The following is a 13,416-nucleotide window of genomic DNA, read 5'->3' as shown; positions in this document are numbered from 1 at the left end:
GATGTTGAAAGGGTTAAGATGACTGACATTTTAGAAGATCAAGTGGGCTAGGAGATACAATGTCCCAAAGTCAAGATATTGGCAGATGAGTCTTTAACCATAGACAATAGTCTATGCTTTAACTGGCACATTACAAAATCACTGATAGGGTTTTCCTATCCTCAGCCTCTGAATGCATTTTGAGATGAGTAGTATTTTCAAAAGTTTTGAGCCATATGTAACAATGACATGACTTACCTTTCTAGTGCTTGTTTCAAAGAAGGAAGGCCGCATGCTGCATTGCGGTGCAGGATTTCCAGAATGTGACAGCCATGTACTTTGTGGTAGAGGATTTGGTCAAGAACAGTTGACAGGGCTGGAAACAGGGACTGGTACTCTTCCAAACGCTCCTGAATAAATGCCACAGAAAGGTGCGGATCTCGAAGTATCTGAGGAAGTAAAACAAAATCTTTTCCATAAACGTACTGATATAGCTATCAGCCTACACCAAAGTGATAGTGGTGTGAGATGGTTACTGCGGTGTTCAGTGGACACTTGGTGACAAAAAATCACATGGTAGTGATTGAAACAAGAACACAAGAGCATTTGCCTATTATGGTAAGTGGGTTAATATTTATGGGTTGTCCTGGGCAAACTAACAGATGAGTATTTCAATTTAAATCAAGCACTGTAAGTTAAAAAGATAACCAGTAAATACATGCTGGTAAATATTACTGAGCCTATATGCCACAAGACCACTAACTTACATCCAGGTTCATTACCTACGAAGACAGTTCAGGTGAAAATTAATGAGGACTTTGAAGTTTTGATACCTGCATGGATGCTTGTTTGGTTTGAAATTTAATTTGAAGTACTTTTGTAAAGATATTTTTCTGCTTGAATCAAAATGCAGACTGTTGTGAATAGTGGCTGAAGCATTCTGTGGTAATATGAGGAGTTATAAGGGCCACAGAAATCATAACATTGAGCTTGAATTTTGTCAACAACACCACTGAGGGCGCTATTTTCATTACTAACTTAAAATTTCTGTGAACATACAAACACGAAAAAACTCATCAGAAGTCAAGCTGACATTGACCTTACACCTGTTACGAGAATTCGTGTCGCTGAATGTTTTAAAATAAGAAAATTGAGCTCTACGCTAGCGTGGTGGTCTATGGGAAATTAATTAGTGGTCATGTGCCATGTAGTTAAGCAGGGTCAATTCCAGATTCTAGTGTCAGTAGCCAGAGAGCAAAAATTGTCTTTCACGAAGATTCAACTCCACTGAATACACTAGGAACTGTAATGTCCCTGAGATGTCACAAATACTCCAAGACTTTATGTGTTATAAAATATTTTGCATCACATTGTATTATCTTGGGCCCTTTGGGCATCTTTGGAGTGACTCTTCAGAACTTAATCACTTCCATGATTTTGACAAAAAACAGCTGCACTAGTTTCAAGTGATTTTTTTACCAGTGAAATCAGAGATCTATGGAAAGATTTAGTCCTAAATAAAGTGAAATAAATAAATAGATAAATAAATAAAAATTAAGCATCCAAACTGCAGCAAGAGGCAGTGTTGAAGTCGCAATGCTTGCTAGTATGTATTTGTTTACCTGCTGTTCAACGGCCAGAAGATCCTGCCTGTACGGCTCCAGCACTCTGTCAAGACCGCTACATAACCCTCTCAAGTAAATGCCATCTTGTAATCTTCTGTTTGTATCTGATGGGTAGAATTTAAGACTGATTCACTCTTACGGTAGTACGTGCCTCGAAATTGAAAGACTTAATGCTCAAACTTTCCTCAATAAAACTTTCAACCACACTCTTATTAAATCAAGAATAAAATCAGGGGTCACCAAGGAAAGTTTGGTACTAAAGAAACAAATTACTTAACATTTGACAATATTGGAAATTCAAAATGGCCACCATCCCTGAGCTAACTCTATGGAGAAAAATAAAAATTTCGAATGGTGTAAAGTTTTCTTATCCAATGAGTTCAAAATTAGCCCCCACATGTGGTAGATCAAAGAAAAAATGTAAAAGTTCAAGAGTCTGAATATCTGTCCCTGAGGCGCATTCTACATTGAGTGTATACATTTACATACATGTATGGTTAATCCAATGACAAGGTAGTTTTAGCGTTGCAAAAATAAAATGGTTGTAACCACTGGTTTTGCTTGTTGCTTATACTTTTTCTTTGCTGTTTCCATCTGAATTACTCATGCACTTCCCTGCTACAGTTAGTGACACAGGGTACATGTATATAATATAAAGTTATTCACAATATACCTTGATTTATGTCCCAGTACATCGTGCAGCAGACATACATGTACTATCTGAGATGCATAGCATTGAGGACAATACCAAAGCTAGACTTGGTTCAAGTCGGTGAATTTCTAAAAAAATCTTTTGTAATTGATTCTCGTGTATCTCTCCTATTTCATACAAACCTATTTGAAATTTGGCAGCCAAGGCCAGGTTTCCTTGTGATTAATTGAACGCATTACCTTTGAGTCTGCGCAGTATAGTGAGTTAGTTTCTGCCGGATTCACCTACTTGGACTTCTTGTAAAGTACCGGCAGCCAGACAGACTGTGTACACAGCGACGTAAGGCAAATAAAAAATGATTGACAACCTTCCCCGGTTGTTCTGGCATCCAGATCAACATCAAGTACGTTACACACTTAGCAAATACGGTATAAAGTTCACAAATCGGCCGCGTTTTAAAACTGATTGGTTGACCATTGCAAACCATGCGATATTACAAGAGAAAAGCCGTTGGAAGTTATAGTCAGGAAAATTAGAAGCCTAGAAGTTGAACGAAAAAGGACTGAACAGACAGAATGAAAACTGTGTAGGCTACATCAGTGACCAGAATGTTGATATGACTTGTGCAATTGAAGGCTGGTCCGATTATGTTTTCGCTGATGAACAGAGGCCATGCTGACTTAGGTTGGACTGATCGCACTCAACATTTTATCAACAACGCCATGCAAGTTTTATGCACATGTATATATCTTCGGGGATCGAGAGGTAACTCCTCCCAATATGCCAAATACGATGATGTGATCTCATGAATAATAGTAAATACAAACGTCATCTCATCAATAATTTATAGCAATGCAGATCGTGCAAGAAAGCCAAGTCTGTGATTCCGGGAGAAACTCCCAGCCCCACAACACAGTGCACGTGGTAGAAATTGTAGGTCAGCAACATAATTTCACTCAAAATTCTCAAGTGTCAGAATGACTATTATTCATTACCTGAAGTACTACATGTTTTGAAGTATAGTTTTTGTAAAAATTGTAAAACTTTCTTTTGTTTTTCTCCATGTTGACGAAAAGGTGTTATGAAGTCAAAGGTCAAATAGCGTATAATAACACTTAAAGTTATTGTACTCTGCATCAAATTTATTGGACTCCGCATCCTCTGATACCGAACTTACTGTACAATGAAACTCTGTTGGTTACAGATGCAGACCTGTGTATAATAATTTTCAATATTGTATGTGTATAGTTATTTCTCTGAAGCTATTCAAAATGACAGCTCAGTTTTGGTGGTAAGCCGACACACGCAAAATTCTTGTCCTTATCCTTTATATGCCGAAAGTATTTAGCAAAACTTGTTTCGAGATATTTCAGGTTATACATGTAGGCCTACTTAGCAGGCCAAGATCATAGATGAATGAAATTAATTTCTGAAGATGATGCACAGAGAGTATAGAGGAACCTATTAAATCTGTGCAAGTGCACTTCCAAATTTGACTAAAAGATATGTAGAGACACAGTCCCTCTATCCACCGGTCTGGAAACGCCTATTGTAAACGGTGTCAATCACCTAGACCGCACAGCCGAACCACGATACGACGTGAGGGCCAGTCACGTGATGATGCATAGCTTGGGTTTGTCCTGCATGCCACAGTCCCCGATTGTGTGTACGCTTTTCTTGAATTTTCGCTGTTTTTGGCTCTATTAAGTGTTCTCTGCGTCTATCTACGACACGAAGACAGAAATTATCATATCCTGAAACCGGTGTGTGTTTTTCGTGATCCTTATCCCATCGTAAATGATGATAGTGTGCAATAATTTCTGGGGTTGACCGCTGCGAGTGGGTTGACGTACGTAGCACAAGCAACAGCTGGAATCACACCGGAAAATTTGTGGTCCCTTTCTCTTGCAATGCTAGTATTCAGTGCCTCCAAATATGATCTAAATATGTTTTCTGTGTAATATTCTGTGAAATCATGTCTGTTAACTGAACAGAATAGGTAAGACAACTGCAGAAATGCATGTAGATTTTAGTTGTGTGGTCGCACATTTTCCCATGTAGCGTCAATATGGCGAACTCTCGATACGTACGCTCGCTCAGGCACGGCTGGAAACACACCGGAAAATTTGCGTCCCTTTCTCTAGCAAGTAGTAGTCAGTGCCTCCAAATATGATCTAAATATGTTTTCTGTGTAATATTCTGTGAAATTATGTCTGTTAACTGAGCAGAATAGGAACGACAACTGCTGAGAAATGCATGTAGATTTTATTCGCATATTTTCCCATGTAGCGTCAATATGGCGAACTCTCGATACGTACGCTCGCGCTCAGGCACAGTAAATACCTTTTACAAAATGCTATCATGTCAACACAATAACAAGTTTGGTAATGAACTACTCAGCTGTCGATGTTAATATTCAGCTGATTTTGCCTGTCTTCTTGATTTCAGGCAACAGTCCATGACACTTGCGAATAATGTGTGGCCATTTTGTTTTTCGATTGTGATCATAATGCAACCATAATGTGTGGTCCCTTTCAAGCTTTATCTAGTGGGGCAACGTTACCCATTTAATGAAAAAATAAATTGTTTAGTGTTTCTAAAGGGAACAAGTTGTAATGCTTTGTGATATTCTGAAAATAACAACCCACAAACGTCATGTTTTTGAATGATCACATTGCGGCTGTCATAGGATCGTGGGGTAGCGACATCGATATAACGGCCAGTTGAACATTGTCAGTGTCCTTTGTTTAAAGTGTGAATCGTGTGTTTGTTCATATCACGGAGTGTCACAAAGAAACCAGCCACGTTTCCAGACCGGTGGATAGAGGGACTGTGGTAGAGAGGATCTCTTTTGGGTGCATCATGAAACCATTGCAGCAGCAAATATGACAACACTCCTTTGTTTCTTATGAAGAAATGTTGACCTTAACAGATATAGAAGGATTCAAAAAAACCTGGATGTAGGCTTCACTCAGCATGTTTGCTGTTAGAATATTCTGTACAGAGGTAAGGCAAGTGTGACATGACGATGCGGTCTTGAGTTAGGTCAAGGGTCATTTTATAGCATGCCTCATATATCGAATGTCTCACGCTCAATAGTATTCAATGATAACTCGTCGATGACATCGAGGGCCGTACAGTCATCATTTGACTGAAAGTGAACCAGGACTATTTTCAAATTGACAACTTTTGATACGTAGAAATGTCGAAATTTCATGTTTTGCATAGGAAATCTGGTTTTTGGAATAATTTGCAGAAAAAAATTTATAAACCGCATAACATAACATAACATATATCATTATGCCATTCAATAATAAAAATCATTCCATTTTCAACAGATTTTTGTCTAAGATGGAAATAAAGCATTTTATTATCATTTGCCAATAAACCTAATATTTTGAGTGAAAACTGTGTAAGAGAGGCATGTATTAAAAACATATAGCCCAAACAAGGGACTATATGTACCCTTAGGGCAGGAGACCATTTGCCCTCCTTACGTCGGGCAAATGGTCACCTACCCTCTAGCATAGTCCCACGTTTGGGCGATATATATTCAAACTCAATGCCCTGCCTGTCCAGTTTACAGCATTATCACCATGGACTGCAACAGTACAGTAGTCTGGGTTAACAACAGCGACCAACTCTGGGCTGATTTGCAGCATGATTGCTCTACCTGTGCCTTATCTTACATTGAAGTTTTGTTTCATTTGTTGCAGTGACTTACCTCTGTTTGTGGCTGCATTGTCTTCAACTAGTGTAGGTGTACCCCTGTATATCTTGATGAATTCTTGAAATTTCTTGTAGTATGTGCCGAGCCGGCAAATTCTATTCAGTAGATCAACCTCGTTTCTGTGTATGAAGGGTAGATCACTTGCAACCTGAAAACATATTTATTTATTTATTTATTTATTTATTTATTTGTCATTCATATACAGGCCGATATTTCAGTGTCCAACACTGTTCTTCCAATATCTCCTGTCATGCAAGATGTACAAATCAAAAATCACAACAGAGTTGATATAATTTTTCAAATCATGTCACGTTGACAGTTACGTATCATTAAAGTCCTTATTCTGCCAAGTTTGTATGTCATATCAAGTCAAGTGGGTCAAAACTAGTGATGCATAACATGCATGTCCTATATTTTCCGTTTTAACAGAAATTGAAGAATATTCATTCTGCAATATAAAGGCACATGTTCTCTGGCTATTTTATGAGTAACACCCATAATCATAGGCCAATCATGAGCAGATCATTTTGTGTGATTGACTTTGAAAGGGACGCCAGTGATGTCACAGTCTTTGTTTGCGACCATTCAGATTGAAATTAGACTCTTGCCAGTCACTTGTACTGCTTGGTCTGGCGTATTGGCGTAGCTTCCGGTATTTGCTGGTACAAGCTCGTGCCTTCGGCACTCGATCTCACGCCTTCGGCACTCGGCCTCAAGCCTTCGGCGCTCGATCGCCTACGTTTGATTGCTACCGCACTTTACAATAAAGTGAATCCGGTCAAAGAAGGCACGAGGGACTGTCGACAGTCTAATTGAAATGAGCTGTTTTTTACACTGCTCGCGAGGTTAAATGGAGTGGGGACGAAGGCATGGAAGCCAAAGCGAAGAAATAGGGTCTAGGCTAAAATCATCACGCCATAGATGGGAAACTCGCTTCCACCTACATGATCAAACAAAGCTTGCTGTTGCTTTGTCCTGTCCATATTGTGGTCAGTGGAGGAAAGCGAGGTATGTTGAACAACAGGCATTCTGCCACAAGTTTAGCCGTATCTTGATCTTTGACAAGTGCAACAGGCATTTAAGGAGTTGTGTGTTTACTGATATGTTACGTTACTCTCTCGAGGGGCTGACACTTTAATCCTTTCACCACCATGGTTTGTCCCAAATCCATTGTTTTCTATGGTAAAGTTGGACCTGTATACAGGGAACTGGGGGTGAAAGGGTTAAGATCATGGAGGTAGTGCTACTTCCATTGTCAGATGATGCCTTTGTCTCACAGCCATCACGCAATACATTGATTTATTAATTATGGTAATTAACAATTCAGATTATATATTAAAGATTTTTATAACACAAGCTTGGATTGTATCAGTAGTCACCAGTACTCTATCTCTGTACACTGTACAGTACTGTGTCAAAGAAAGATATGTCGATTGCCCATCCAATGCAGGAAATACCCTCCATTAGTTTTTACTACCTAGTATCGCAAACACGGAAAACTGTCACCTTTATGATAGACCCTCTCTTTTTTAGAGTTACTATATACCTTGATTTAACAACTTATTAACAGCTCATAAAGTCAAAGATGAGTCCATCTGTCATGGCACAAGACCAGTATTGTTCTTTACCCACAAAGGTACAATGTAGTTCAGGTGAAAAATATTTAGGACCTTTTGAGTTTTGATATCTGCATTGGTGCTGCTTGTTTGGTCTGAGCTTGGATTTGAAATATTATTGTAAAGATTGTCAGCTTGAATCAAAATGCAGACTGTTGTGAAAGATGATTGTAGCATTCTGTGGTAATATAAGGAGCATTTATATCAATGTCCGTAGCTGCAGTACTGTTGCTCGAAGTTTTGCCTGGCTATTTGGCTCAAAATTTGCCGTCCAACCCACAGGCGCTTGGCACATTGCTGGGATAATAATCGTATTTAATATGTAGAATGTCTATATACGACTTGATTATTCAATAAAAGAATCACCGTACGTGATATTAGTGTAAGCCTATAGGCCTACATGTTGACTGATGAATGGCTATGGCTGCCTGGCTCGGGCCCGGCGAACGCACTGCATAATCATCAATGTGTAGAATGTCTACATGACTTAATTATTTAATAAAGAATAACAGCACGTGATATTACTGTACATGTCGGCTAGCTTATCTGAGCGGCTGTAGAGCTCTGCGGGGCTTGGGCTCGGCTAGGGCCCATTGTCCACTGCTGCACAGACAGGATGGGAAGGTGTTCGCCGGGCCCGAGCCAGGCAGCCATAGCCATTCATCAGTCAACATGTAGGCCTATAGGTTTTTCGTAGGGTAAGTCTGCTGAAATTTTTTAGGAAGGAATGGAAATAGTAACCCCTAATTGTGTTTATGCTGATTGCAACGATTTCTCATTTCTACGGGCCTCGTATAGCTGCAGTACTGTAGCTCGAGGTTTTGCTTTGGCATTTGGGTCGGACCACAGGCGCTTGGCACATTGCTGGGATAATAATCGTATTTATTATGTAGAATGTATATATACGACTTGATTATTCAATAAAAGAATCACCGTACGTGATAATGTGCCAAGTGCCTGTGGTCCGACCCAAATGCCAAAGCAAAACCTCGAGCTACAGTACTGCAGCTATACGTGGCCCGTAGCAATGAGAAATCATTGCAATCAGCATAAAAAACAATTAGGGTTGCTATTTTCATCACTTCCTAAAAAATTCAGCAGACTTAGCCTACGAAAAACTCAATCAGCACTGAAACTGAAACATCTGTCAACATGATTTTTGTGGTTGATTTTAGACTTTATCTTTCAAGGCCTATGGGAAATTAAGTTGGTCCTGGGGTTATATCGTAAAGCAATACATGTTGCTGCAGTACAGTAGCTCGAGGTTTTGCCTGGAGCTGTGGGCTGCGAAAGTAGGTTTTGTCGTCAAACCAACAACCCAGGCAAAACCTCCAGCAACTTAGCTGCAAAATTGTAGCTCTACGGTGAGGCGGTCGGTGAGTTTTGGTTTTTGCGACATCGCTCACCAGGAGAGCGAGGTCGCAAAGACCAAAACTCACCGACCGCCTCACCGTAGAGCTACAATTTTGCAGCTACCAGCAACTGTGCAAGGCCAAAGCATGAATCAACACGATTCTTACCTGGATACCTCTCGTTTTATCGTGTATGAATATACTTCCAGGAAAGCCACTAAGAGCAAGTAATAATTCGTGCAACATTGCCTTACATAGCAATATACACTTTCTATGTCCCTAGAATAACTTTGAATACGGAAATGGCCAACATATGCAGCAAAAAACAAGCGGAAACCGAGAAAAGGAACCGGAGCCCTAGGTACAAAATCGGTCAAAAATGGCGGCTGAGTGTTTGACCAATCAGAGATCAGGAATGACGTCATAGGGATTCCCCATCACTCGCCAGTCTCGGCCCTGCATGTTGTGTGATATCATCAGCATGCGATGTAGCACGAGTTGGACTGGCGTTTGTCTCGTATACAACGGCCGTTGGGCTTTACGGAAGTATCGATCAGCAATATCCGAGTCGTGACCGACAGTGGCAGGTCATTTCGACAAAGAGTTTGAGTTACTTCCGTTTGACGTCTTATGTCTCTCCGATCGAAGAGTTACTGCGATCTTTTAGGTTCGGCGAAATACTGTTGACAATTAGCATTTTGGTCAAGTACACTGTACAGAAAGCTTTGATTTAGTAAGGGTAGTGATTTCATAAAGACAAATATATGAAGATATAAATATACGCGGCAACTGGCACGTATTGAGCTATATTTCCGAATCTTCCGCTACATCGACGGTGAAGTAACCTCAAGAGTGCGTGTAGTGGTTTACATGTACACTTTAGTTTACTTCTACTAGTCTTTCCACTGGGCTAACACACGATGGATGGCGGTTATTGGTCACATACAGTCTGTCGTGGTAAGTGACGTCACTCTAATCATAGGTGATCCTTTCCTGCTGCCTTTGCTTCAATCTTTTACTTTACTTTAGTTTATTGTCATAACACTTGTCACACCTATTGTTGGGTGGACAATGGTTGTTACATGACAATAAGTGATCAAAACGAGACAACCGATAACGATTACTGTATCAAGCAAAAAAAAATTTCAGAGAGGGCCAGAGTAAAAAAAAACATGTGAACATTGGACAACTCATAATATGAGTGGATAAAGTATGGGGGGAAATATCAGTGAGATTCATTCCTAATATTCATACATTCATTTATATATTTTGCTGGTGGTACACATATTATGTTTGCGTTCATCACATATATTAGTTTATTTTGTGTGGTCAACTCATTGCATTGGGGGTTGTACAGTTGGATGATGTTAATATTCCGGTTTCTCTGCTGTGAATATCTATTACAATGGAGTAGGAAATGTATTTCATCTTCTGTTTCTTGATTGTTACAGTAATCACACGTTCTGTTAATAAGTAATGTTTTTGTATATGTCTGCCTGTTTCATAATTTTCAGTTTATGGTTGCAAAATCTAAACTTGTGAGAGATTCCTGTAGTTAAGGATTTTTTATACGGTTAAGACACGGTCCCTCTAGAGGGACCGTGGTTAAGAGGAACAAAACTGTTAAGATATTCAAAGATAAAATTGTCCAGAAAAAGTTGACATCAGGCTATTTACAAGATAGGGATGTTCGAACCATGTGAAACTATAATCACCTCAGCTACAGGCTCTCTCATTATCTAATATCTCTTTATATTCAGGCAAGTATGATGTGAACCTGCTATATTATCCGAAGCACCTTGGCTATGTTTTGGAACACTTCCGACCAGTTCTTGAAAACCAGTTGGGACTGAAAGTATGCCTGTCTGAGAGGGATCATGTGGCAGGGTTACCAATTGCAGACAACATCCTCAACAGCTCAGAGAACAGTCGCTATTGTGTCATTCTCTTTAGCAAGGACTTTTATGAAGAAGAGTGGAATCTTTTTGCCAGTTATGAGGCACTCAACAGCACGCTTAGGCAAAACAATGTCCGGGTGATTCCTGTTTTCATATCGAAGTGTAAAGTTGATCGCAAATTCAGGCAAATCTATCACTTGGATATCACAGAGGGAACTCAACGGCAGTACTTCTGGCAAAAGCTGTGTCAGTCCCTGAATGTTCCATACAGTGTGTCCCATGAAAGTAAGTTTGATGATCTGAGGATTTACTTGTAAGCCAAAAAGAAAGGCTTTTTTCCTCTCCTTGCGTGCAATGACCTAGACTAGCCGCACTGGCCTTTTTTTGTCATGTCTGCTTTGAAATATTTGAATATAGACATGCATCAGTATGTTACCAGTAGCAAAAAATCTTAAAAGATAACTTCTACGTAGTACTGCACAGTTCTGAACAGTGAACTTCTTTTAAGTTCTCCACAAGGGGATCTTGAGAGGTGGGCCACCCCTCTGTCTACTGATAATATTAATAAGCATATGAAAGACATTTTAACTGCAATTAAATATGTAAATTATATATTGTTATGGATATTTACTTCCATTCTGCCATTTTAAAGCTGTGGAAAACGCTGACTGATGTTTATAATCATGCATGTGAATAGCATAAACAAATTTTTATGTATCAATTAAGAGACTTGGGAATAGAGACAAACCTATAATTTTGTGTAGCTTTGGTGTGTCTGTTAAATGAACGGTGCTCCATTTGCAATTTATATGTGACTGCAGATTTGCTAAATTCATACACAAACAGTGTTCTGATAATGTTCTTTGTCATACCATTATTAAAACAATGATATAATATATTTTTACTGGAAGTGAGTGTATAATCCTATATGTATAGCTTGCAATTGTCATTCAATTTCTAAAACTACCTTTTCAGTTCCTGTACCACCAACTGTTGAAGAGTTCTATCATCAAATGGACTTGCAAAGCGCTCGTTTGAGCACTACTCAAATCAACAGCACCCCTCCTAGAAGCCCTACACCTGATATCGTACGGAGTACATCCTTGCCTTATCCTGTACAGCAGACACCATCGATCAACAGAAACCAGGCAGTACAGGATCCCCAAGTTTCTTCGACACAATCTTTAAGTGAACAAGACAAAGACTTTATTAAATTTGTGACAGCTGGAATCCTTTGCATCATCATTTATAAGATTTTGGGACAGATTCTTCATCAGCTTTTTAGCTTTTAATATGGGAACATTAACTAATTTCATAAAAGTAAATTTGAAGTTAATTTGTGAATGCCAAAAGCATTGTATATATTAAGCTGAAAGCGTTTTGATGTATTCAGGTAATTAAAATTTTACAATGTCCCATCCTGAAGAAAAACAAACCACTTTGCTTTAACTCTCTTTCTGCTATTTTGTTTAGCATCAAATCCTTGCCACAGGTTCGAACACCTGAGATGTCAGTACACCACAATGCACTGAGCTGTGAGGCAAGTGCAAAAGGAAGTCGCTTGTAACGAAATTAAGTGTATATACCTACTTGCTTAGGTATACTATCGGAAGTGAATTGTAACAAAGAGGAAGTGGATTATAACGAAATTAAGTGTATAACCTACTTGCTGAGGGGTTTTGGCCTTAGTGGTTTTCTCATAGTTGAAGGACCCCAGAAGGAGAAAGCAGATATCAAATTTGTGCAAGCAATTTGAACAAAAATTAGTGTTGTTTTACAATACTCATCCGTGACAGTTTAAGTAGGGTAGATAACAAAAGTGACAACTCTTGTTCGGCAAAGGACATGTATGCCAAATATTCAAAAAGTTTATGCTATTTTGTATGCAATATCAATGGTTTCAATCATTTTTTCAAGCCCCGAGTTTTCCTTGTTATCAAAAGGTATGGTTTTCAGCATTGATCTGAAGTGCCATTAAGGAGCATTTGTAAATTAGTATTGCACCATCGGTGGCATGATCTCTCATCAAATCAAATTAAGGCACATATGTTTCTCAGTATTTGAGGTAAGAAATATTACCTTTTCATGGAAGAATTTAAAATCTTTGCTTCAAATATTGCATAGTTTTTAAGAGTGCCCAAGTTAAAATTATCAATGTGAGTACACTTTCTGTAATTTTCAAAGGCCTTTCTTCAAAAGTTTTATGCAAATTATTTGATATGTGCCAAAATGTGCTTACTGTCACTCGCTGAACACCAACAGTGGTGGGCATGTCAATTCAAGTATCAAATTGTCTTTAGTATACATGATTTAGATCCGTACATTTCTATAAAAGCATGATCCCAATATTTTCCTAAGTTTTCATGGAATATTCACCATGTCTACAAACTTACTATATGAAAGAAGACATGTATATTTTTGATAATCTTTTTACCCACAATCAGTTTTCATGGAGTACTTGTATTTGTCTATTTAGCTCATATTTGTAATTCTAGTTTCCTTATTAGTTTTACTTTTATACATCAAATAAATCAAATTATATTCAACTACATTTGATATATGTA

The 13,416-nt window shown here is 38.8% G+C and overlaps 2 protein-coding genes across 2 annotated transcripts in view; one reads left to right on the top strand and one right to left on the bottom strand.

Moving 5' to 3' along the window:
- The window catches only part of LOC139121116 (gamma-tubulin complex component 4-like), a 32,235-nt gene extending 22,882 nt beyond the window's left edge, over positions 1-9,353 (bottom strand). The window contains exons 1-4 of the mRNA XM_070685763.1: positions 9,123-9,353; positions 5,981-6,134; positions 1,602-1,708; positions 238-428 (exon numbers count right to left, since the gene is read on the bottom strand). Of these exons, the coding sequence (XP_070541864.1) occupies positions 238-428; positions 1,602-1,708; positions 5,981-6,134; positions 9,123-9,200 (530 nt within the window). The 5' untranslated portion in view covers positions 9,201-9,353. The remainder of the gene's footprint in view (positions 1-237; positions 429-1,601; positions 1,709-5,980; positions 6,135-9,122) is intronic.
- Positions 9,354-9,623: 270 nt separating this feature from the next.
- LOC139121117 (myeloid differentiation primary response protein MyD88-like) lies at positions 9,624-13,403 on the top strand. The gene is made up of 4 exons (XM_070685765.1): positions 9,624-9,728; positions 9,840-9,911; positions 10,715-11,137; positions 11,828-13,403. The coding sequence occupies exons 2-4, from the start codon at positions 9,875-9,877 to the stop codon at positions 12,142-12,144; spliced, it is 777 nt and encodes a 258-aa protein (XP_070541866.1). The 5' UTR covers positions 9,624-9,728; positions 9,840-9,874; the 3' UTR covers positions 12,145-13,403.
- Positions 13,404-13,416: the final 13 nt, after the last annotated feature.

Source organism: Ptychodera flava, chromosome 21 (assembly GCF_041260155.1).
Source record: "Ptychodera flava strain L36383 chromosome 21, AS_Pfla_20210202, whole genome shotgun sequence".
Classification (NCBI taxonomy): Eukaryota; Metazoa; Hemichordata; class Enteropneusta; family Ptychoderidae; genus Ptychodera; species Ptychodera flava.
The sequence above is the reverse complement of the archived record's forward strand: the minus strand, read 5'-3'. Positions and strand labels throughout refer to the sequence as shown.

Bases quoted from the DNA above. Each gene is read 5' to 3' on its own strand.
- LOC139121117 (XM_070685765.1), top strand. From the start codon at position 9,875: ATGGATGGCGGTTATTGGTCACATACAGTCTGTCGTG. The intron at 9,912-10,714 runs GTAAGTGACGTC...CTTTATATTCAG, and splicing joins GTCACATACAGTCTGTCGTG to GCAAGTATGATGTGAACCTG. The intron at 11,138-11,827 runs GTAAGTTTGATG...CTACCTTTTCAG, and splicing joins ATACAGTGTGTCCCATGAAA to TTCCTGTACCACCAACTGTT.